Source organism: Xiphophorus couchianus, chromosome 3, assembly GCF_001444195.1.
Source record: "Xiphophorus couchianus chromosome 3, X_couchianus-1.0, whole genome shotgun sequence".
Classification (NCBI taxonomy): domain Eukaryota; kingdom Metazoa; phylum Chordata; class Actinopteri; order Cyprinodontiformes; family Poeciliidae; genus Xiphophorus; species Xiphophorus couchianus.
Window position 1 is genome coordinate 20578630 of NC_040230.1, and position 23631 is coordinate 20602260.

At 37.1% G+C, this 23631-nt stretch overlaps 1 protein-coding gene across 1 annotated transcript; it reads left to right on the plus strand.

The window, feature by feature from the left end:
* Positions 1 to 505: 505 nt before the first annotated feature.
* Positions 506 to 23408, plus strand: mtbp (MDM2 binding protein). The gene is made up of 23 exons (XM_028013252.1): positions 506 to 768; positions 1397 to 1480; positions 1561 to 1634; positions 1818 to 1957; positions 2178 to 2236; positions 2586 to 2730; positions 3090 to 3204; positions 6896 to 7006; positions 8999 to 9093; positions 9565 to 9631; positions 9828 to 9945; positions 10411 to 10587; positions 13581 to 13694; positions 15341 to 15496; positions 17454 to 17547; positions 17642 to 17800; positions 18386 to 18481; positions 18583 to 18846; positions 18956 to 19110; positions 19256 to 19368; positions 21739 to 21852; positions 22626 to 22691; positions 22770 to 23408. Exons 1-23 carry the CDS (start codon positions 702 to 704, stop codon positions 22812 to 22814), a joined length of 2628 nt encoding a protein of 875 aa, XP_027869053.1. The 5' UTR covers positions 506 to 701; the 3' UTR covers positions 22815 to 23408.
* The last annotated feature ends 223 nt before the right edge of the window (positions 23409 to 23631 follow it).

A 23631-nucleotide genomic window follows, 5' to 3' on the forward strand; every position in this document is an offset into this window, starting at 1 on the left:
GTGTGACTGAGATCAGAGCTTTGTGATGGCCGCTTAAACATTGAGTTGAGTTCACTTGTAAATTGTAATCTGACTTTTATCATTGCTTTGGAGACATCACTTCTTCCTCGCTGTGTGGCCATTAAGACTGTCTGAATAGTACTAATTTCAATCTCTTGAAATGAGTCACACACGTCAAACATGTCAGGAACAGCGTGTTTGAGGTGTTACCTTAAAATACACCCCCAGGTGTGCCTCCATTTAACTCAGACTAACTGATCGAAAGCTTACAAAGCTTTGAAATAATATTATCCTAATATTCTAGCATGTAGTAAATTGTAAATAAACAAGTAGTATTCTTGGTTGAAATGCAAATCTTTTTATTTAATGGAGAAAAATAAAATTATACATTGTATAACAGGTTAGAAAAGGTATACTACAGTTTGTAATAAAACTTTAATAGAATTAAATGTGTATTTCACACACATTAATATTCATTCACTATCATGAATAGTTTGTATGCATAAAATGAAGAGTTTTGAACCATTCCCCCGACCTTCACTAACACACAGTGTAGCTCAAATTCGGCCCGATAGAGGGCGCAGGAGGATAATTTGCTATTTTGACGTCATTTCTAACCGAAGAAGAAGAACTGGTGGGAAATTTGACATTGCGGGAAAGTTTGCTAACACAGCAAAGAACCTACAGTTTTAAACTTAGACATGGACCGCTACGTTTTGGTTTTATCCTTTTGCCAAGGTGATGACCACTTGACTGGCGATCATAAATGTAAGTTTTAGTTACTAACAGACTATATACATCTATAAACTCAGAGCTGTTGAATCTTATTTAGCTAGCCAGCTGTCTACTGTTTTGATGAGTTCATGCATTTCATAAATGCTCGTCTGTAGGTTTTCATTAACACTGTGACGCTATAAATCTGTGGTTGGATTCCAACTTACTGTCATGTTTGTCCAGTGTTTTATTGTTATATTTAAGACACAGTAGTGTAAATTAAGACGTGTATTGTGGATGTGTGAGATTCGTAATAGTAATAAATCCTGCTGTTTAAGACAACGTTAAAGCAGTTTTTCACAAGTCAGTTATCTAGCCGCTATTTTTGACACTTCTGTTACAGGAAGTAGTGATGGGAAGGAATGTGTTCTTCAACTTGAGCTATTTTATTAAGAAGAAAATGAAAAAAAAAGTCTCTTAAGTCTAGCGAAATATTGTTTTCCTGCATCTAAATATCAGAAATTAGTTTTTACTTTAGCTAAGTTTTCAACGCACTGCATAATATTTTTATAATTAGTAGTTTGCTCTGTGCTAATAAGGGAAGTTGTTTAAACAGGACTGTGTCAAGTAAATCAGTATTTTAGTTTTAAGAAGCTTGACAGCATTTTGTGACTGTTTCCAGGCCTGGAGGCACTAAATAATATCTATGAAAGACTCTTGGAGATTTCAGCTCAGGAGTCAGCTAAAGGGATTTCTGAGTTTCCAGGTAAGACAATTGATAAATGTGACTATGATTGCTTTATACATGCACTGTGTTTACACCACAATCTCTCTTTGTTTCCTCAGCTTGTTCCCTTAGTGGCAGCCCAGCAACTACAAGGTGGTACTTTGCTGTACAGGTGTGCCGAGGAGCGACACAAGTGAGAAAATTAGAACATTCAAAACAATTTTGGTGATATTTTTCTGTCTTACAAATTACCATTCTGGTGTTTAACTAGGGAATGAATCACAAAGTGAATAAACGTTTATTTTGTGATTTAGATGATTGACTCAGGCTTTCAAATATGAGTTTCATCTTTAAATCTCTTTAACCCGTTTTATAGTTTTGCAACTCTGATTGGGAAGAGTTGGGAACAAACCATCAGAGAACAGACTCTGAGGAGGAGAGCCTTACTACACCCGAAGAATGTCTGACCTCTCTTAGTAACCAGGAGGCAGCAGATGACCTGCCACCTCTGGCAGAGTGAGGGCTGATTTTGTTTTCTGTACTTGTACCGTCTCCTTGAGTTTACATTTATAACTAATTCATAAAACAAATCTGTGTATTAGACTTGTACCTATGATTATATCATAACCCCAGCCCTTACCCTAGACAAAATGATCTTAAGGTAAATTTTGTGTATTTTTCTAAAAACATAAAAGAGCACAGTACGTTTATAAAGTAATTTATCTTTGTCAATCAGGCTGTTAGAAGAGGCTGCAGACGGACTTCATCAGCTGACAGATAAGCTGCCTCCGCCAGGTAAATAAGAACACAGCGGCCCTCCTCCCTGTGTTTTTTCTTTTTTCACGCTATTGTTTAGAGTTTCTCTATCATTACAATATGTATGTAATGATATGTATATAAGCTTTCAGTTTACTGGTCTGTCTATGCTCTGATCTACACCTATGGATATTGATATGATTAAAAATACAAAGAACAAGATCCAAGATTCATGCTACTAAGAAAGGCTTCCTTGGTTTTCGAGGCAGGGATCTGCTTCAGTCTGTGTTTTTTTTTTTTTTTTACAGTTAAATTATAATATTTGTAATAAAAGTTACCTTTTGAAAAGGAGACACATCTTTTTGACTGTCATTTAACTCTTTCTTAGGAAAAGCCTTACTGGATGTTCTGCTGCTGGCCTCAGCTGAGCCGTCCCCTTCAGCTAAAGACCTGCTGCCTCTGCTGGGAGCCCTGAAACACATGGCCAGCTGGCAGGGTGCAAAGATCAATATTGTCACGCAGAACATTAGTGGGTGAGAAGGCAGCAATTACACAAAACATAAGATTACTCATTCTAAGTGACAAATACATTAGACCAGTACAGAATGTGCAAATTTATGTTTATGAAAATGTTGATTTACAAATTGGTTTCTTACAAATAAATTGTGTCTCCGATTCACCACTAGGGGTAGTTAGATGAGTAAAAATGAGCAATCGTAGTAAATTGTTTGATCAAAAGTATGTTCAGTATATGTATAAATATGAGCTCGTTGACAAAATGCCAATTCAAACCTTAAAAAAATAACCATGCCTGTTCGAATCGGTGAACTTGAATCAGGCTTTGAGATATAAAACTCAACTTAATGAGGAAGCTTTGCTTCCTTTCTTCCAGGTGGGAAAAGGTAGCATCCTCTCTGAGTGCAAGACTACTGGAGCCTGCTGATCTGTTCAACTGTATCGACTACAGGGAACTGTGGAGAGGAGACCTGGTTATCAGAGAAAAGAAGGTGAGGACTGAGATTTTTCTATTCAGTTTGTCAGAAAACAACCATGTATTTTTGGGAGGAATATGTAGAGATGATTGAAATTAATGATATAAAGGAGAAACAGAACTGAGGAGAAAACCTGACCTACTGGTTCATTTTTAAATTGTCTCAAAAGAAAGTTTTTTGTCTCTTTTCAACTTTTAATGAACGTTAACTACAAATACTTCATTATCATTTCATTTACAGGTCTTCCAAAAATATATTCGCAACAGTGAAATAAAATGGATGCAAAAACACACAGAGCATAACAAAACCTTTTCCTCCCATAGTTTTAAGAGAAGAATACGCTTAGTAACATTAAACAGTAAGGAAATGTCTCTTTGTAAATAATGTATTTCATATTTTTCTTGTTTTTGGGATTTAAGGGAACTTTACTGTTGTTTGGCCAAAACAACATAACTATGATAAACAGTAGAGTGGGTGGTAGTGATTCAGACCTCTGGTGGTGGTACCCAAAAGGGACGTCTCATTAAAGAAGAGGAAGAGGTTTTTTTGGATGATGTTTGCACATCTCAGCAATTTTATGTTGGTAGTTTTTCACACACAGGAATATATGGACTTTTTGAAAAACATGTGTGTAAATGCACACTAAAGAGAACAAGAAACAATAAATTCTTAAGTTATTTTCATAAGCCTGAAGGATACAAGCTCAAAGATTTCTTAGTTTTGGTTTACTAGAAAATATCATCTTTAGTTGTAAACTGCTCAATGTAAGTGTGGTGTTAACTGTTCAGGCATCAGGAAGTCATGAGTAATTCAGTAATTAATTACAGACTGGAAGGATTGGTTGGGTGGTTTCAGGGAAAAATTTATACTCAAACGCTATTTTTTTTTCATTGGTTCAGAGAAGAGAATCCACACTATGATTGATGACTAAGATGTTTAAAATGGTTCTTCTCTTTTGTCACACCTACAAGTTTTAGTTTTTAAAATAAATGTTAACTTAATTGAAAACACAACTATCTATCCATGTTGCGGATGGATATTTCTGCTAATATTTGAATGAGATTGAATTTATTTTAAATGTGTTATTTGTAAGGAATGTGTGGAATTTGCACTGTAAACGGTTATTTGTTACGTCCCGTCTTAATGAAATAGCATCTCTCTGTACTCTATAAGACAAATTCCAGTTTATAGGCTTGAATTATGCTTCCATTTTTGTTGATTTATCCTTTAATATTAAATTATTCATGTAGTCAGACCAGCCTAGAGAGTAAATCTTTACACTTTTTTGTCTCTCCCTTGGGGGGGCAGTGGTCTTTTACTGCTGTTGAATGAATGGAGTAATCACTGCAGGTCATCGGTAGGTCATGGGAAATATCTTAGTGTTGCCAACTCTACCCTGGCAGCACTGACTGCCTGGCCCGGGCCAATGCAGCCTAGCAGAATTACTCACTGAGAAACACGCTAAACAAAGCTTACGGGAACGGACATTTTTGCTTCATTGAGGCACAAAATGTTTAGGAGCTGTTTTTGTCTGCAAGCTGTGTCTTCTTGTAGCTCAAGTTTTTTTTCTCTTTTGTTTTTTGTTTTTTTTAAATCTACTGTATAAATTTTAACCAGTCTCAAATGCTGTGTGAGGTTTTTACAACAGCAGACATGCAACCAAACTCTGTGTCAAGAGGATTCCACCTGTCCCCTCCAGGTTCACTTGTACACAAAAATGTTTGTATATCAAAACATTTTTCGTGTTTACAATAACACCCCTAATCTACATGTTTAAAAACTAGGGGTTTACTGATTGCAGGTTTTTGGCCGATTAAAATTTATTTTATTTTTAAACATTTTTTTAAAAAGAAGCTTGACCTGCCAATTTTGAGTTTGGCCAATACTAATTTTTTTTGTCTGAAATGTCGCTAAATAAAGCAAGAAAGTTGCCAAGTTGGCAACAGGTGGGATGACTATTGTTAACTGCAGACATGACCTGGTGGGCCGGTCTATCAGTCAAACCTCTCTAATAGGACAGCAGGGGACAATGGTTAATTTTTGTTAGGCCTTTGTTGAGGTAGATGAGATCAGGGGATAAGAGCGGCTTCACAGTCGGCCAATCACCAATCTTCCAAAAGTAAGGAAATTAGTGTCGACAAATCAATGCACCCCTATTAAAAACAATGTAGCTTTCAAGTGAATGAAGATTAAGTGAAAATTAAATTTTCTTATGATTACAAAGTCTACAGTGGCATTGTGACTGTGTCCTTATTAACTCACTGATCTATAAGGTTACAGATGCTGGAATGTTCCTTTCTCCTGTGGTATTTTGTCCAAACTTCATTGGTTTCTTTGGTATTTTTTAATCTGTCTATTTCTCAGAAATTTACTGTCATGTAGCTTTTTTTCTAAAAAAGCATTACTCTGTTATTATAAGAGGACTTTTTAGTTTTTAAAGGTCATAGCACAACCTTCTGAGAGAAGAGAGCTCAAGGTTTCTTTTAACACCTCCAACAGCCTTGTGATAGTTACATAATAAGTCACAGATCTGAAATGCTTGGCAGTGTTCTTGATCCTTGGAGTTCAATAATGGTCCTCACTTGTTAAATTTTAAACAAAGAAATGTGCACTGTGTATAATGAAACTCTCTGAACTTTTTTAAAAGTTTACTCAATCCAGTTTTTTTAAAGGATTTTTTTTTAACACACTTAAGGACTCTTGAGTTTCATGAACTAGGGTTTGATGGGAAAATATGTCAAGTGAATCCTCCACTAAGTCATGGTGACGTAAACGCAATTCAGCTACAAAATGGCAAGGATCCCAATTTGACTCTACTGTTAATAGGGAATATTTACAGCCATAAAGACTCTGAGAAGTCAAGGCCTGGGTAAATAAACATCTGAGAGCGATCTGGAACGCCTGATACTCTGATGTTCTTTTACCCCAGCTTGTTGTTGGCAATAGGTCTCTGTGGAAAGGGCTTGTTTACTATCGAAACCTTAAGAAATTATGAAATATGTGCGTTGGAGGCTGGAAGGACACCTTTTGAGTCTTTAGTGTCCACTCTGATTGTCTTTCAAAAATGTTTATGAACTAGTGTCAGTGTAACATCGCTGATAATTACCAGGATTTTGGACAGTATTGTAACATCAGCAGTACTGCTCACTTGTCAGGGTTTAAATTGCTATATATGATCCATCCATATCCCATGGTGCTGGTTACTCCGTTGCATGCAGGAGAGGATTTTTTTCTTTTTTTTTGTCTCATCTGAGTCTGCTGAGGCAAGCATCCTGCTTCTCCTTCACTAAAGTGACCTTTTCTGAGTTGCTGCCTTTAGAAGTAAGTGGGCTCCAGCTGCCACTTGCTAAAAGGTACACAGTTGGAGAGAGGAGAACACAGAAGAAGTCTCTAAAGAAAGCTTGTTTCAAAAGGAACAACACCGCTTCAGTGCCTTGTGCTGCAGCTCGTATTTCTGTATGAACTGGTCTTGGTATCTGTAACAAACTGCCATGTGGTAGTTGCATAACGTGGCTTTTTTCCAGCAAATGCTGCGTAACAAGCACTTTCTAAAAAGACAATTTAGGGGAAAGTCAATAACAATAAATAACAATATGTTTATGTGGTTTGTGTAGAACAGCAATTAATTTCTAGCGACCGCTGTGCTTACTAAGAGAGCTTGTTAGTGATTTAATATTCTCTTCCTTCCCGTGTGTGTTTGCCTCAGTATGTATCAGAACTTCGCTTTGATGGCTTTTCCCTGCGCTCTCTTGCGCATCGGATATCAGACTCGGGTCTCTTCCAGGCTCCCACCATGGGTCACAAAGTAAACTCTGAGGTAAGTCTCTCAAAACCAAATTTTTGTATCCCTGACCTTTTTAACACTGATTGGATTTTTTGCTTTAGATTAAAAATGCATTAAGTCCTGAATGTACTTTGAGCTTTGTTTTCATGAATATATTTTAATACCATGTAGTCTTTTTTGTTGCTTCTGTCCTTGTGTGTTAATCTGAAGCCTGGGGAAGGTTTTGGTTAAATGGAGGAGCAGAGCGATTGTATTCTTGTTCATTCTGTTCTTAGGAACCCCATTTGGCCTTGTCGTTCCTCCCAGGTGTTTAGTAGAATGGAGACTGTGCACTCTTCTCTCCTAATGGTTTCTGATGGCTGCAAGGAGATGAGGTCAAAATGGTCACTTTCTTGCTGGCCTTTAATTGCATAGCGGAACTTGTAACATTCAGGCAATTGAAGCAAATCGATTTTAACAAACAAAAAAAAAATTGCTGACCTCTTTTCTTCCTCATGACCATTCAGCTAGAAAATTACATTTTTATTATATACATTCAGTCCATGGGGTCTGAAGAGGGAAATTTTTCTTCATCACCTTTGTTCACTCTGTCAGGTTTTCTGCTTTTGACATTTTTCCCCCTATATTTTTGTTTTGAATATTGACAGGGAGTAAATAATAATTTTCTTGCATTTAAAATGTTAATTTAAGTGATTATGGTGATTTCTCATGTTTGAAACACTGAGGCTGAATCCAGCTAGTATTATTTATTCATGAAAAAAAACATTATTGTACTGCACTTGCCATAATATTCTAACAATTACCAAATATCTACAGACTTACCTTGCCAGATCTGTGCAATGTCCAGTACTAACATCAAAAGCTGTAAACTACTATGCAGTTGTTTGTTGTAGTTGTTACAAAACAGAGAAATACATAAACATTTTTGCTTCTCATTAAAGTTCAACATTTACCCACGTTTCAATTTGCCACGGCAGCAGCCACCATCTTAGACATGAACTGTGTCTGCAGAGACTTGTTGTCTCTGCAGACACAGTTAGACTCATTAAGCAGAACCATTACTGCTCTAGTTTATGACTGTTATGCTCCTAATGTTTGTCTGTGGACAATATGCACTCATAAAGAGCTTTGTTTGTACAGTTTGCTTTTGTATCACGTGTTTTGTAACAATTGCATTACTATGCCTAGTACGGTGCAGTAATGGGCTTACAATAAAGATGAATAAGTACCAATAAAACAGAGTAAAGAGGACTTTTCCCAAAGAACTCAAAGTAATATTTGACTTTTTATGGACATAGAGAGGTGATCTTTCTGTTTTATTAATTAGACAATCAATAAGTAGACATTACTTCTATGTGAGTGTTATTTAGGGAAATTTTGTAAGTATTAATTTGTACATGCATGTTTATTTTATTGGTTCCCTGTTGTGATAGCATGTTTGTGTGTCTCTGTCCTAATTTTTAAAATGGCTCCAAAGTTTAGATGTGTCTAGGGGTTTGTTGTGTGTGCAGCTTATTTACTTCTCCGTAGGGATTAAAACAGAAAGCATGTGTCTGTGATCTCATCAGACTCCTGTACACAGAAACAGATGGCAAAGATTGTTTTGGCATAAAAACAAAAAATAAAAGAGCGATGACAACAATCATACCTCAGCACCACTGGGAAAATGACTTTTAAAATAACCTGCACACAAACACTCACATACAGGTTTGTTAGCTATACTGGGGGAAGAAGTATTTTTGCTTCCATTTTTCTATAACTGAGCTCATGATGATTTGTCCTGTGGACCCGCCTCCTGCTGGAGGTTCAGTGGGGATTGAGGCACAGCTGAAGGTACGAGGCCTTGGCAAGTTGAATCGAACTGAATTGAATGCACATACCTGGTCACTGCTCTGCCTACTATGTGCTGTGGTTTTATTTCTCTTTTTAGATGTGTGTGCATTATTTTTAAAAAACATCCTTGTATGAAGATTTTTCTTAACATATTGTGCTGTCACTCATCCTCTATGTGCTTTGGTTCTGCAGGTCTTCCATTATTATGCTCCAGTTTTAGACTTGGTTCAGGTGGTTGATCTGTCAGAACTGCCCACCTTTCTGATGTCCAACACTCACTTTGAGTTGTATCCTTCCTAATGCATCTGCCTATGTGCATCTGTGTGTTTAAGAATAAAAGAAAAATTTATAACATTTAATTTCAATATGCATGTATGGCACACTCTTTCTCAATTATAAGATTTCACACATCAGTACAAAAAATACTATGCCTTCCTAATGAGGCAAAAAGATAAAAGTAATCAGAGTCAAATATAATAATTACTTAATTATTATATTTGTGTGCAGTGTATTAGTTATAATACATTGTGGTAGTCTTTTAAAAAATAAGCCTGAACAGAAACGCATTAAAAAAGAAGGAAAAAAAAATTTCATCCATGTTGTGCTTTAGAATGGTTTCATTTCAAAAAATACAATAGGATTATTGAAGAACAAGTCAAATACTATTAATATTAAATGCCTCTTATTAAAATAAATCACAGTTAAGTCTTTTTTCTGTTGCCTGGATTTTGCAATGTTCCTTTACAACAAATAAAAAGAGGCCTGTCTGGGAAGTCAGTGAAAGCTAAGCTTCTCTTGGACCAGCTGAGCGCTCTCCGTGGAAAGGTACTGATCGCTGTCTGTGCTGTTTACATACATAAGATCTTTTCAAATATTTTAATATCCAACCTTGTAGCTTAATTAATTCCAGTCAAATCTTTCGCAAACTTTTTGTGAATAGCAGGATTAAATTGAGGAGACACGTTTTTCATGCTATTTGAAGGTTTTGGGCGATCTCATGTTTATTTGGTCTTTCTCCCAGGTTGGAGCTTTGTTCAGCCTATCCTGTATGATTACACCCATCACCCAGCCTCCAGCCAGTCAACTAAGCTCCCAGCGCTGGAAAGAGTGTTTATCCCGCACACCAAAGTCCTTTCTTGGTATGACTTTGCATTTTTAAGCTGTGAAATAAATTACTTGCAGCCCCTGAGATGTGGCCTGTCATCTTATGAAATCAACTGCACCTGTACTGAATTATTGAGGTACTTTGTTAGTAAATGAATCCTCTGAGTGTGATATAATGAATTATTATGGAAAATAAAACAAAAATGCTAGGCGCATCGAAAAACATAGAAAGGCATGAAATAAATGATTACCTTCACCTTGAGTAAATTTACATTTATACAGCAAATGGAACAACAAGGATGATGTATTTTGTGTGCTTAGATCCTCAAATAATAGATTTATTATTAAGAGTACAAAAGTTGAAATGACCTATTCAAAAATTGAAAATGAGCTCCTCCAAGCAGGCATTGCTGTGTGAAGCAAACCGAACAAAGAAGAAAACTGAAACATTTTTGTTTTTTTCTATACTTTGACTCTCTATATATCATTTTGTTCTGCAGTGCCCGATGTTGAGGTGAAAGGTGAAAGAGCAGTCTACTTCCTGCTGGTCCAGGGAGCGGACGATGTTGGCTCTGGTACCTGCAGGGTCAGGTTGATGCATTCACACAGTCAGCTTAACGGAGCTGCTGCCATGGCAACCCTCTCCAGCTTGCTAAGGGAGAAGCCTTTTTCATCAGGTATTTTATATGATAAGACTGCTGTGTTTTTGTGTCAAGAATATTTACTGAAATCTTGACCTTTGTATTTATTTATTTTTTCATGCACTGAGCCTTTATACCAAGGGAACAAACTGTGTCCCATTGAGTTAGATTGGCTGTGTAGACAGGTCTAATAACATATTTTGTAAATGTACCTTATTTCTTTCAGAACGGTTGTAAATCATTTGAATTCATTAGTTGAGCAGATGATTTGTTGGTCAAGTCGTTGAATGAGGTAATGGTTCCTGTTCATGTGTTTCATTTTAATCCTTGATTCCACTAAGACCTTCCCCGCGTGTCTGGATTTCATCCATTCACATCCACCACTTGTACAATTGTACTCTCTAAATGCAGCACATTATGTTCTCACTCAGCACCCTTCTATAAAAACTAAGTTGAGATGCACCAGTCACATATCTTGTGGCTGAATAATGAATTTTTTTATTGTTTTACAGATTAAAAATCCTTGCTGTCTTAACAATGAAAGGTTTATTGCAAAAATAATTCTCAAAACCCCCTGAAAGGAACAAACCCCCCCCCGTTGTTCAGAGCAGGAAGAAGCTGTGTTTTTTATATCATTCACCAAGCATGAAATATCTTGCAACAGAGCTATAAATTGATGTAATGACTCCTTTGTCTCTCTTTGAATTTTTAAATACTAATCTGGCTGGTCTAAAGTGTCATTATGATCTCTACCTGTTGTTCTTGTTCTCTTTTTTTATTGCTGTGTTTTAATTACATATATCTTGTCATTGTTTTGCTTTTTAATGGCTTAAACCATTAAAATCTAAGGTTTTCACTTAATAGGCTTCCAGAGGATAAAGTGAACAAATCAAGTATGACCCTGTTTTACAAGCTAATTTTAAACTTATTTTACCATCTCAATTTTTTGATATTTCAGAATATATATTTCTTTCTATTATTTGAAATTTTGCTTTTTTGTAACTGTACGGGAGCATTAAGGAGTCTTTTTGTCATGATGGATCATAATTATCATGATTTTGTGTGAGAGAGACCAGTCTCTGTCAAACAGCCCTGCAGTGAAACAGGATTTACATTTTTTTTTCAAATTAAAGTTAACATGTTTACTGAGTGAGCAATTAGCAACCTTTAGCATTTCCTGTTAAAAAAATATTTCATGATTCAGACAGTTGGCATTACTAAATGTGAATAAAGATTACGGTGATGGTAAAGATGTGCTCCAGCCACAAAGATTTGGGGCTCATCACTAAAGATATGCTGCCAGTCTACTTGCTGAAACCTGCAATTAGAAGAAGGGTTTAATAGCTGTAATACAAATAAAGATTTTGCCACTGATTATTGAGAAAAACCGATAAATATTTTTTCTTCACTTACCGGTACTTCGAATCTTCTTTGATAGATGCCAGCCTCTCTACTTCTTGGTTGAATAAAATTAATTTTACATTTTGAGCCTGACTGTCAGCATCTTCTGATTCTAAAAAAACATTTAAAATTGAGCTATCAACCTCCTGTGCTGAAGAGTTGCACTGTCCTCATATATAATGAGTATTTTATCAATGTTTGCAGAGGAATGAATATCAGGTAGTCATTTGTTTAATGTGTTGTTGTTCCAAACTCCTAACCTTTATTAAAATGGAAGCACCATGGTTGCAGAAGCTGACGGTTGTCATGGCTCACCCTCTTGTCTATATTGCAGTAAACTGAACTTTAATACTGTTGGACTCCACAAATTCACTTTATTAAACCCACATGTCCCCATTTTTCTGTCTCCTTTCTCCTCCTCTTGTCTCTCAAAGCACAAGTTAGTTGAGTTTGCTATTATTATTTTTGTCATTTTGACAGTATAATAGGGAAAAGGGGTAAATAAGAATTATTCAGAGAGAATTTGTGGGAGTGAGAAGTAGAAGAGTGACGCTTACGAGAAATGGAGTTGTTGTAGATGGATGGCTGAGTTTGGTTATAAGTATCTAGAGGAGTGGACATGTAAGAAAGTCCTTTAACTGAAAGTTTCTCGTCTTTCTTTTTGGCTTTACATGAGATTTCAGCCCTGCTGTGAGGTTTCCTCTAGTGAGTTGGTGCTATTGCTAACATTTTATGCAACCTTGAATACACGGTCTTTTGTAGTTAAAAAGCCTTAAAATGCAAAGTGAAGCCACAGAAGGTGCCCTTTATATTAAAGAAGTATTTTGTTGGAAAAGCTGATTTTTAAGTCACTTCTTACCGCTCCAGTTTTGCAATGACTTGTGGCCGATTTACCATTTACAGGTTCAGCTTTCCTGGCATCTGTTAATATCTGCTATTTATTTATTTTTTTATCCATTTGACAAAATGTTCTCAAACGGAGTAAAATTTGGCCTCTGTGTTCCCATATTGAAAATCAAATATAAAAGATAAACCAACCACCTGGAGTGCAAAGCACTGAAATGGCCAGAATGTGAATGAAGAACAGGCTTCATAGAAATTTAAATTTTATTTTTAGTGTCTAATTGCTTCTGGGCTCAATTATTTTAAAACATCTCATTGATTCTGAAAGTAGAACCTGTGCAAGCACAAGTTTGAAGTGTAATATTGACCTCCAAATTCATCAGACTTAAATCCAATCAAATGCGTATCTTGGACCAATCCATGGAGGCCACACCTTGAAACGTGAAAGATCTGCCACTAAAATCTTGTTGTCAGACGGCATATCACACCTTCAGGTGGAGCCTTAAGTTACTATTGAGCAGGGGTCATAATGTTATGCCTAATTTATCCTTAATTCTTGTCTGTATGGCCTTAAACATTTTCTCATCTGACAAGATTGTGTTTTTTCACTATCAGGTCGTCCAACACAAATGACATACACTTTTACATACTGTCGAAGACATAAATCCAGACAACATCTAACAAAATATAATCCGCCTTTTTAATTATGTTAACAATGAAAAGAGTAATCTACAGTTACATCTATTATTTCATCCCTTTTTCTTTCATTTCCTCTCTTTGATCAGGAGAGGCCGACGGCAACTTCCTCCATCCTTTGTTGTGTCTCCAAGGAGATTCTCTACTGAGGAGGGAAAGAAAGGTGGCCCAGGTTCAGGCTCTGGTTCTCAAAGAATATCTTAGTAAGTGAAACAGAACATGGTAAATTAAGAAGGAAAAACTGAAAATTTGTTTTATGCAGTTTCAATTACAAGAGATTGTGTTTTTTGGGTGATATTTGTATAAAACTATTGTATAACATTTTTAAAAAGCCATGAGCAGAGTGTAACCTTCTGACAGATTACTAGACTTTTATTTCTTTAGACACGGCATCAAATAGTAAAATAGCACGTGGGCCAGATGCAGAAGTTCAGCAGTTTCCTCGGAAGTTCTTCTGATTATTATTAAGTGTGTGAGTTAAGTGTGCTCCCAATGATTGATGGGCCCTTTTGTGCTCTTCGACTTGTCTCTGCAACGTGTGTGTGGTCACTGTACAAGCTGAGGCTTTTGTGTTTCAAGAGCTTCATTTATCATTGTCTTTATGTTTCACCAGCTCTCTGTTAACCATGAAACTTCAAAAATCACAGAAAAGCCTACATTTTGGGTTGTGCAACTTAATACAACCAAAAAATTTTTTGATTAAAATGCAGTTCAATCCTTACCTTTTTAAGCGACCTTCCTTTTTAATGTTGTTGGATTGGTCAGTTTTTTTTTCTTTTTAAGTTTTAGCAAGCTTATACCAGGTGATTACTTTTTCTTCGACAAAACTATTATCAATAGGATTGAAATGATTTTTCTAGCCTGCTAGAAACAGAGGCAACGTCACACTGTGTGAAAGAAAGTTTTACTTTTATGTTACAACAAAGAGGGAGATTATATTAGGAGTGCACCTATTGCAGTTTTCTGGCCAATGACTTTAAAAAGCCTGAGCTACTGATTCCAGTTTTAGTTGATACATTGTTTTAAATGCAATTCCAAAGTCACTAAATTAGCAACAATGGGGAGATTGCTGATTTTCAGACCTTTGCGGATGTAGATAAGATCGTTTTCATAAGTAAGTATCGGCCGATCGCTAAACATTTTGGAAATCAGGGCCAGTTTATTTGTGCATCTCCATATTATTACTTTACTTTATTATTTATTATAAACCATTCTTAGAATGTTATATTAGCTGTGATCATAATTAGCATTACCAGAGAAGGTAGATCCTGACCGTTTTTTCAGATTTCCACATGTTTACCAATATTTCCTGATTTAGCTTGTACCAGTGGAGATAGTTTGAAAGGATAAAACAGATCAACTATTCTATAACACATTCAATCTTTCTATTATCTGAATTCTCATTTTTTGAAAGAGCCTGAATGCATTTTTACATTTCATATTTCATATTTAAACAGTTCACTGCTACTGAAAATGGCTAACTTTACCTTCTTCGTCCAATAACTATGTTCACACCAAACACTGTGACTGTTAGTATTAGCTCTCAGCTTTGATGTCTTCACTAGCCAGAAATTGGTAGGAACCAACTTCAGGTGTCCCCTGAAAACCAGCCACCGAAGAAATATCATTGGTTCATTTCAGTGATTAGCTAATTTCTTTCAGATAAAAGTGTTACATATTCTTTCTAAAGGATTTTCGTACCAATTTATGAAAGGCATACTGGCTTTGGAAAAGGCTCAGTTGTGTTCCACCAAAGTGGAAATCACACAGGTCCAAGTTTTGGAGTGAATTCCACACAAATCTAAGATGTTGCCAAAACAAAATCCTGCCTCTGTTTATTTATAACCAGGGCAGAAAGAAGAAACTTCAGCTTCGTGTTCGGTGCCCGTCAATGACTTGAAGGCCATATTGAATCTTGCCAGGGAGCAATACCTCAAGATGTTTGACTCCATTCTTCCAATCGCTGAAAAATGTCTGACAAATGAGCAGCCTGCAGAACGTACAGGTATGAACCAAGAAAATCCCACAAACAAGGCAGCTCAACATTTTGCTTTGACACAGAATTCAAACCTGCACATTTTTTTTCTCTTTTTATTTTATCCCGCTGTGTTTAAATGCTGTTTTTCACTTTGTCTGATTGCCTTCAACGGTTTTCCCAGTTTAACAAAGAAAATGCTTTATGATAACATTCAATAAAAGCTATTCTTCTCTGAATAAGATTCATCGCCTTCTTTAGAATTCAGTTTCTTCAGTCCACTGTTTTCCACTAGAAAACAGAAACCCACTGCTTGCTAGAAAAGATGTATTACTTATGGCTGCTCATTGTTTAGCACATCAGTCTTCACAACGTGTAACTTCATTGGGTGACCATTTCAGAAAGCAGTAGCTTATGATTTGCAAATGAACCGTATTGAAAGGAATTAAAGCTAAATGTGTGTGGTGAAGGTAGCAGCATTTCTAGCTTTAGGGCTTGTAGACTCAGATGTCAATCAGCTTTCATGTCATAAATGCTTTAATATCAGTTGGAAATGAGTTTTCACTTTACTGTCCGTCATTATTTTCATAGTTTAATCGTCTTTGCTTGGAGGTTGAGGCTTTCGCTCAGCATGTGTAAAAACATTAAGAGAAACTGTCGCAGCTGAGCAATTACTTGATTTATCTAGTCATTTCTCAGAAAGTGTGCATTATTGTCTGTCTTGTATATTCTGTTTTCTGCACCACTCACATAAATAAAGTGCTCCTGAACATTGCACAAAAGAAGCACTTGCAAAAAAAAAAAAATTAGTAACAGCTTTGATGGGCTGCTGACAGCATGTGGAGACAAGCAGTATAAAGGGCAACTTTGTTTATTTACCTGTAAATCCCTTTTCACCCTCCATTCAAAGGAGGTGTGGGTTGATAAACTTTTAGGGCAAAGCGTCATCTCTTCACGCAGAAAACACTTTTCTCCCTCAGGCTATTGCTGTGCATGCGATGTTCATTCCAGCCGTTTGTCAGCAGCGTTGACTGCCTGTCCTGTTTACTGTTACCTACGGTCTTCTTGTCCAAACACAAGAAAATGTGCAGAGTTGGTAATATTTAGCTCGTGTTCATTCCTTCAGACTCCCATCCTGCCAAAAGCTCTGTGTGTTGACATGTATCAGGGGAAAGTTCAGATAACTCTTGTAATCCATCACGCAGCTCTTGTTGCTTACATTATGCAGCTTACGGCACTGTAGCTCCGTCTGTTTATCATGCACCAGCTTTTGCTCCCTGAAACTGCTTTCATGATCTGTGGGTTTCTCTTCACCTCTAATATATAATGCCACCTGTATAATGTTTTGCTGATTCTTTATGACAGCAGGACTTTTGTTCCTTGTAAGAAGCTGTGAATTTTTTTTCCCATCTGCATCTAAAAAATGATAGATATTCCCTGCTTCTCCTCTCTCTAGTCATGCGCTTCTGTACGCTCGAACTTTTGGGGTGAGAGCAGAATGACTTACCTGAGGTTGTGGTTTATGGAGGTTAAAATGAAGCAAAGCACAGAGCCACGACATACAATTTATCATAGTGGAACAGCAAGCGTTTTATTGAGGTTATATATGATACATGGAATCAAAATAACCAATTATTGTAAAGCTAAAAGAAGGTTATATACGATTTCCCAGGATATCTGAATCGTGTGTGTTGTCCATTTATATTTTGACCTTATTATTGTCTTCAGAAATCATCTGCTCTCCGTAAATTCAGTTGTTCTGGAAAGGCCTCAGAGATTTATTAGAGAACATTAGTGAACAAAGAGCATCATGAAGACTGAGGAACTCAGCAGACAAGTGTGGAGACGTTTTAAACAAGGCAGATCGAAGGAAAAGCTTTTAAAGGCTGCAAACAATTGAAGCTTGGGTTGGAAGTTGACCTTAAACTTAAGACTTGTTTTGTCTAGTTTTTAAATCCAGCTCTAAACTGTATTATTTTTATTCCAGAGTTACAGACCGTCTCCCAACAACCATCTGATTGGCCTGAGAGAACCGTCCTCCACAATATAGAAAACCTGCAGAGAAAACGGCAGAGGAAGAGGTGAGCAAGGTTTTCTCAGTCGGTTTCCCCCAGAGTGGGCTTCTAATTCCTAGAATATAGGTATTTATCATTCTTATATTTATATGTCTCTTAGGCTTGGTCTGCTGGGCCCCGGCTCCACTGAAAGCCTCCTGGGCCCTAAAGACAGCCAGAGGGGCTCATCTGCTTTACTAGATGCCAAAGAACTTCTGAAGCATTTCACATCTGATGGCTTGCCCACAGGGGAGTTACAACCGCTGGCTATAAGCAGAGGGTAGGTTCTAGGGGTTCTGCTTCTGATGGGTTTTTTCCCCTGACTTGGTGTAAAGCATCTCTAAGTTGAGCACCAAAAGTGAGGCTTTAACAGCAGCTGTCTGAGATATTCATATGGAAACTGATTTTTTTTTTACATTTGAGAAACTTTATTTTGTGTTTTTAAAGACTGTTCTCACAGAATTACCACTGAATAAATACTTAGTGTTTATTCTGGTGCCCATGAACTTATGTTCATGGCCCAGCCTTACTAGACTGGAGTCAAAAAAGAAAATAGAAATTGTTATTATTTTCTTTCGATAATAATTCCATTCTAAGGGTAGCAGAGAAAAAGTTTTCCAGTCAACAGGCTCATCTGCTTGACTGCTGAAGGTAGTTGGTGGTACAGGATTAAAATGGATTGAATACAAATGTTTGCCACACTACTCACAGGGTCTTTAGCAAGTTTTGGTGGGCAGAGCATCATCATCATCATCATCATTTGTGAAAATTGAGTTTAATCAAAAGATTATGAAGGTCTTTTGATTTTCTGCCTACTCATGTGTCTCTCTTTATGTCTGCTGCTCCCTGTCTTCTTTCTCAACAGTAATAACATGTTCCAGTTGTCACCAGACCTCTCTCCCAGGACAATCAGCAAGATGCCCTTCAGCATTGCCTCATCAGCTCATTACCATGGCATAGAGTCAGTTTCTATAAAACCCTCATTGCTCTTTCACGACAGCAGCTTCTAAAGGATTAAATATGATGAGGCTCCGATTTAGACCCAGCTGTCTCTGTTTGCAGATTCTGCCTGGATAAGCAGCGATCCCTGGACCGAGACCAGGCTTTTGTGCGCCTCCAGTCCCGTCTGATTCGCTATGAGACCCAGACGACCTGCTCTAAGGAGCCCTGTGCTCTCCCCTTTGCCCTCAGCCCCGCCCCCTCACCTGCTGTTATGTCAGAACCAGGAAGTGTTCCCGATGGAGAGACCCTGCAGAACAACGATGTAGCACAGCTGAAACGCAGGTCCTGGGACACTGACATAGCTGCAGGTTATCCTCGCAAAAGGTTTGATGTTTTATATTCCTCTTGTGTGAGGAAGTGGATTTAGTAAAACTAAGGAGAATCCTGGAAGTACATCATAATTTAGGGTTTGCTCCTCTCTGTGTTCATCAAGGCTGGTGAAGTCGGAGAGCAGTGACTCGCTGTGTTCGCAGAGCAGTGGCAGCAGCGGCACACATCCCGCCATCAGGTCTCTTCGGCAACAAGCAAACAGATCCCAGTCCGCCTCTTCCTGTACGAGCCTCTCCTCAGCAACAAGACGGTCGTCAGGTAGGACAAGAACATTTGGAGCAGGAAAGAATTGAAAGAAACGAGGGACGCCGCTGTGTCACGACTCTTCTTTTGAATTTGTTTTGTTTCAGAGTGGAAATAGCTTTTATGCCTTCACATTAACGCTTCCATTCTAACTCTGCAGGTTTAGCAACTCTGCCATGTCCAGAAAGACCGAAGCCCCAACAGCAGAAGGTCAATCAGGGACAAGACGAGGACAAACCTTCCAAAGAGTCTCGCTCCCAGAAACACAACAGGGTGAGTGATTCATGCCTCGTTATGCTTGTTAGTTTACTTTTGTGCAACATGACAGAGTTCCTTTACCAACATTTGTCTTAATCCTTAATTTGGAAGTTATACTGATTTTCTTTTTGTCGTCAATAGACTTTTATACTTTACAAAGTCACTTATGATTTCAATCAGGATCTTTATCCAACTGTGTCCAAGTTAATTTATTAGCTTCTCGGGTGAAGTTGTGCTTCCCTTTATTCTACATTGTTTAATGTACAAGTAGCAACAAAGCACCCCCACAGCATGATGCTCCCACAACTATGTTTGACAGTTGGTACAATTTTCTTAGCTTTGAAAGTTTGACCTTTAATACTCCAAGCACATTTCTTACAGGGCTGGTTCTCACTCCATGCAGATTTAAAACCTTTTTCACTGTGCAGAGGGACACCAGTGTTCCAGTATTTTCCATTTATCGGACTTGAACCTTGCTCTTGGTTCCTGGATTATTCTTAAACATCCTAATTAGTTTCTTTTAATCTCAGGGAGACTATTTGTGTTAGATGATTGAAACATGGTTGTTCTTGTGTTTAAAAGCCCAGGCAGTCCAAGGAGACTAACTATTTTATATGAGCTTTAGAAATTCTGTTATGCCAGACTATAAAAAGCTTGAAATTTCTCTTCATCCTTCTAAAGGTCATTTATAGGAGTGTATGCATCAATGTGTATTTGACTATATGTAGATTAAAATAAATCCTCAGTAAATTTCTGCCTTTTCACCCTTTTCTTCTTTTTAGAAATTGTTGAACGTAGTTTAACTATTGAACCCTGTAGAAAGAAAAGGTTATATATATTTTTAATGTGCCAATCATGCCTTTGATAAATATAGATAATCTGTAGAAAAAGGACAAACAGCACAGAGCGATATCTTTACTTTCACAGGTGTTTTCTGCCAAAGTAGCGGGGGAAATTATTGATCACCCTGAAACAGAGACACACTTCTTTTCTCTCAAACCAAACATAGTCTTTTTTAACAAAAAGAAAAATACAATGCCAATATGCCATTTAATAGAAAAAAATCTATATACTGAAAAATGTCTTTTGTGAGAAAAACATTTCAAAAGTAAAAGAAAAAAAAAACGGTGTTTTTGTACAACTTTTGAGTTGGATTGATGCTCATTAAAACTCTGTTACTGCTTTTCATTTTTCTCTCATTGTTGTCAGAACAACAGATGCTTACTATGAAAGATCGGCTTTTATACATTCTTCTAAATACTGCTCACATTTATATATTTATTCACACAATGGGAATCTTTTAAATTATTGAACTATATAAGATGACATAAACAATGCGCACTGTTCCTTTTTGAACTTTTAAACAGCTGACACTTGCTGCCATGCAGAAGCTGAGCCTGCAGTTTGATAACTTAGAGTTGTTGTTTTTATCTTGAATCTTTCAACATTAAGATGTGCTCTTCCCATAAAATCTCCACAGTATTTACACAGTTCATTTTTATTTTTTACAAAACTCCGTAAACAACTGAATATTCCACCCCCACCCAACCACCAGTTCTAGTGGCAGATGGACACACAATCAAACCCACCGTCTGTCTGTCTGCTACAGATGAGAGCCGTGCAACGGCTCCAGCAAAAATAAATATTTTATATTCTGCACGATTCACTTTGACTGTGTGGGTTGCACTGTAATGCTACGGCTTATTCACTTTTTTTTTTAAAACTTTACTATCACCTACTCCCTGCCTCCGCAGCCACACACAGAGTTTTGTCCCTCATCCATGGGATTCACACTCAGAAATCCACGCAGGACTCGACATGGAGTCACAGGTCCAACATTCGGCGCGCCCTCCACCTCCCGACCTTCACTCATTTTGATTTCCGATTACTATGCAAACGCGCTTATCGTCCGAACCCGAGTGAAGAGGAGAACAGTTGGCTCTATTCAGAAACAATGATCGCTCTCTTTATTCAGGACAGAGATTAAACGCTGTCTTTCCACTCCTCCAGAGACTGAAAAGCACTGATGATTTCTCACAATAATTTATGGCGCTTCCTCAGAACCGTTGCTGTGACAAGATTAAAGGCGGATCCATTTATTTCAGGAATGTGTTTTTTCCCTGTCAGGACCGCCAGTGAAATATTTCCATGTTTGTACCTGCAAGTTCTCTCTGTGAATGTAAAAGGCGAGTATTTATGTAAGAACGTCACCCCCCTTCTGCCCCCCAAAGTAAAGACACTTTGACATTCACTGTTTTTAAAGGGAAAACTATGCTAAAATTAGTCTCTGTGAACTGAGTTTGCATTAGGTGGTTGGGGAATAAACAGAACTACTTTTTATGTTCCTACAGATGTACTAATACAAAAGTGTGTGTTCCTCCTCAGATGCTGCAGGAGATTGTAGCTAAAACGCTCAAACACCATGGGATCGCTGTCGAGCATGAATGCTTCGAGGCCTGCAGCAAAAGACTGTTTGATATCTCCAAGTTCTATCTCAAGGTTTGTCTCATTAATGCCCTCACCGTGCCATTGTTTACCTTTTATTTAACACTTTTTATTTTGTCTGGCACTGTAATTTCAATGCTAGTTTCAGACTTTCTTTTTTAATTAAATCATTTTTTCTCTGTATTTTTGCTTGCAGTTTCTTATGACCTTCTTGTAAAAGTAATACAATGTTGAAAAAAATCAAAATATATGGGAATAAATGTTTTTTGGAAATTCAAGGACCTCCCAGGTTCTTACCAGTGCATTTGTGCAAAAGAAAAAACTCTCCCAGGGCCGGATTGCACACTCAAAAATTGTGATTTGCATGTATGTTACAGAAGAAATGAAATGTTTGGGGGCTTTTTCCACATCATCAGACTTTTAACACTAAAAGTGACTTTTCATGGGTAACAAAGTTGGTATGGTGAGAACTGAAGTTAGAATATAGCATTCATAAAAAAAAGAAAAATTGGAATAAATGTGTTATCTAACATTTATTTGGCTGTTTTTAAAAGGACCCAGGTGTAACAAAAACACATTTTTCTGAAAATATCAGCCTATGATGGCTAAAGCTGACATTTTAGGGGTTTAAATTTTGAAAATGAAAAAAATTATGTGACTGCTAATGTCTATAATTACATTCATAGAAATTTAAAACAATGTTCATCATCACGCTGTGTTGTTTTGGGATTGCTGGCCTTTACTTTAGGCTTAGACTGAATTTGAATAATATTACTTTCAATAAATGCTTCCTCTTTTAATACGTTTGTACTTTCGTATCTTCACAGGATCTGAAGACATCTCGGGGTCTGCATGATGAAATGAAGAAAGCAGCCAGCAGTAACGTTAAACAGGTAATGCCATCATCCACCGGTTTGGTTTTCTTTTTACAATTCCCGTCCCGCTGACTTATTTGTTGTCTCCTTTTGTAGGTTGTTGACTGGGTGCTGGAGAAAAGCTCAAAGAAAGGGAGGTGATCATCAATAATGAGCGCCGCAGAGACGTTTTAATTGATGTTCGCTGAGGTTTTGCCTCAGTGAGCAGCTTTTCTTATATTTCAACACATTCATGAGAGTGATTGATGTTTTAAACTTTTGATTGGTTAGATTAAGTTCATTTAATTAACTTAATCCTTTTATTTGATTTTTTTTGTGCCTTTTTTTCTTTCCAAAAAACTTTTCAAAGAAAACCCATTTTAAACTTCTGTTTGTATAGTTTTGTGTTTAAACCTACTGATTTACTCTCAAGGCTCTGAAGCCATAAAGCCGAAAAATCAAAAATAAAACAAAGCAGAGCCACCCTGCTAAAAGGCCTGCCTGGCGTGCGATGAGGGGGATGCACATTGGTTTGTTGTTTTCTGTTATTTTAGTCTTAAAGTTAACTTTGCTTTTAAACACATCACTAATTTTGTTTGTATATATTTCATTTTTTTAAGCACAATAAATGTATTTTGCACATTTTGTTATATTGTGGGAAAGGAGGTATGGCTGTGTGGCAAAGATAGGAGGACGTGTTGTATTTAAGCATTGCAGTTTCTATTACATTAAATGACCAGAGTTGAAAACTTTCAACTCGTTCTATTTATTTTGACAGTGTAAACACAGCCGTAAGCATCTCAGGTCATGTCTCTCCTGTTTCTGTTGGCTTCACACTAGTTTTAGGTGCGTCATAAAAAATATTGCTGGGTTTACACCATATCTGCAAGGAAAAAATATTACATCAATACAGCAATTTTCAAACCTATACTATAAATGTTTATTTTCACAAAGAACAAAGTGGCTTTTTTGTGATATT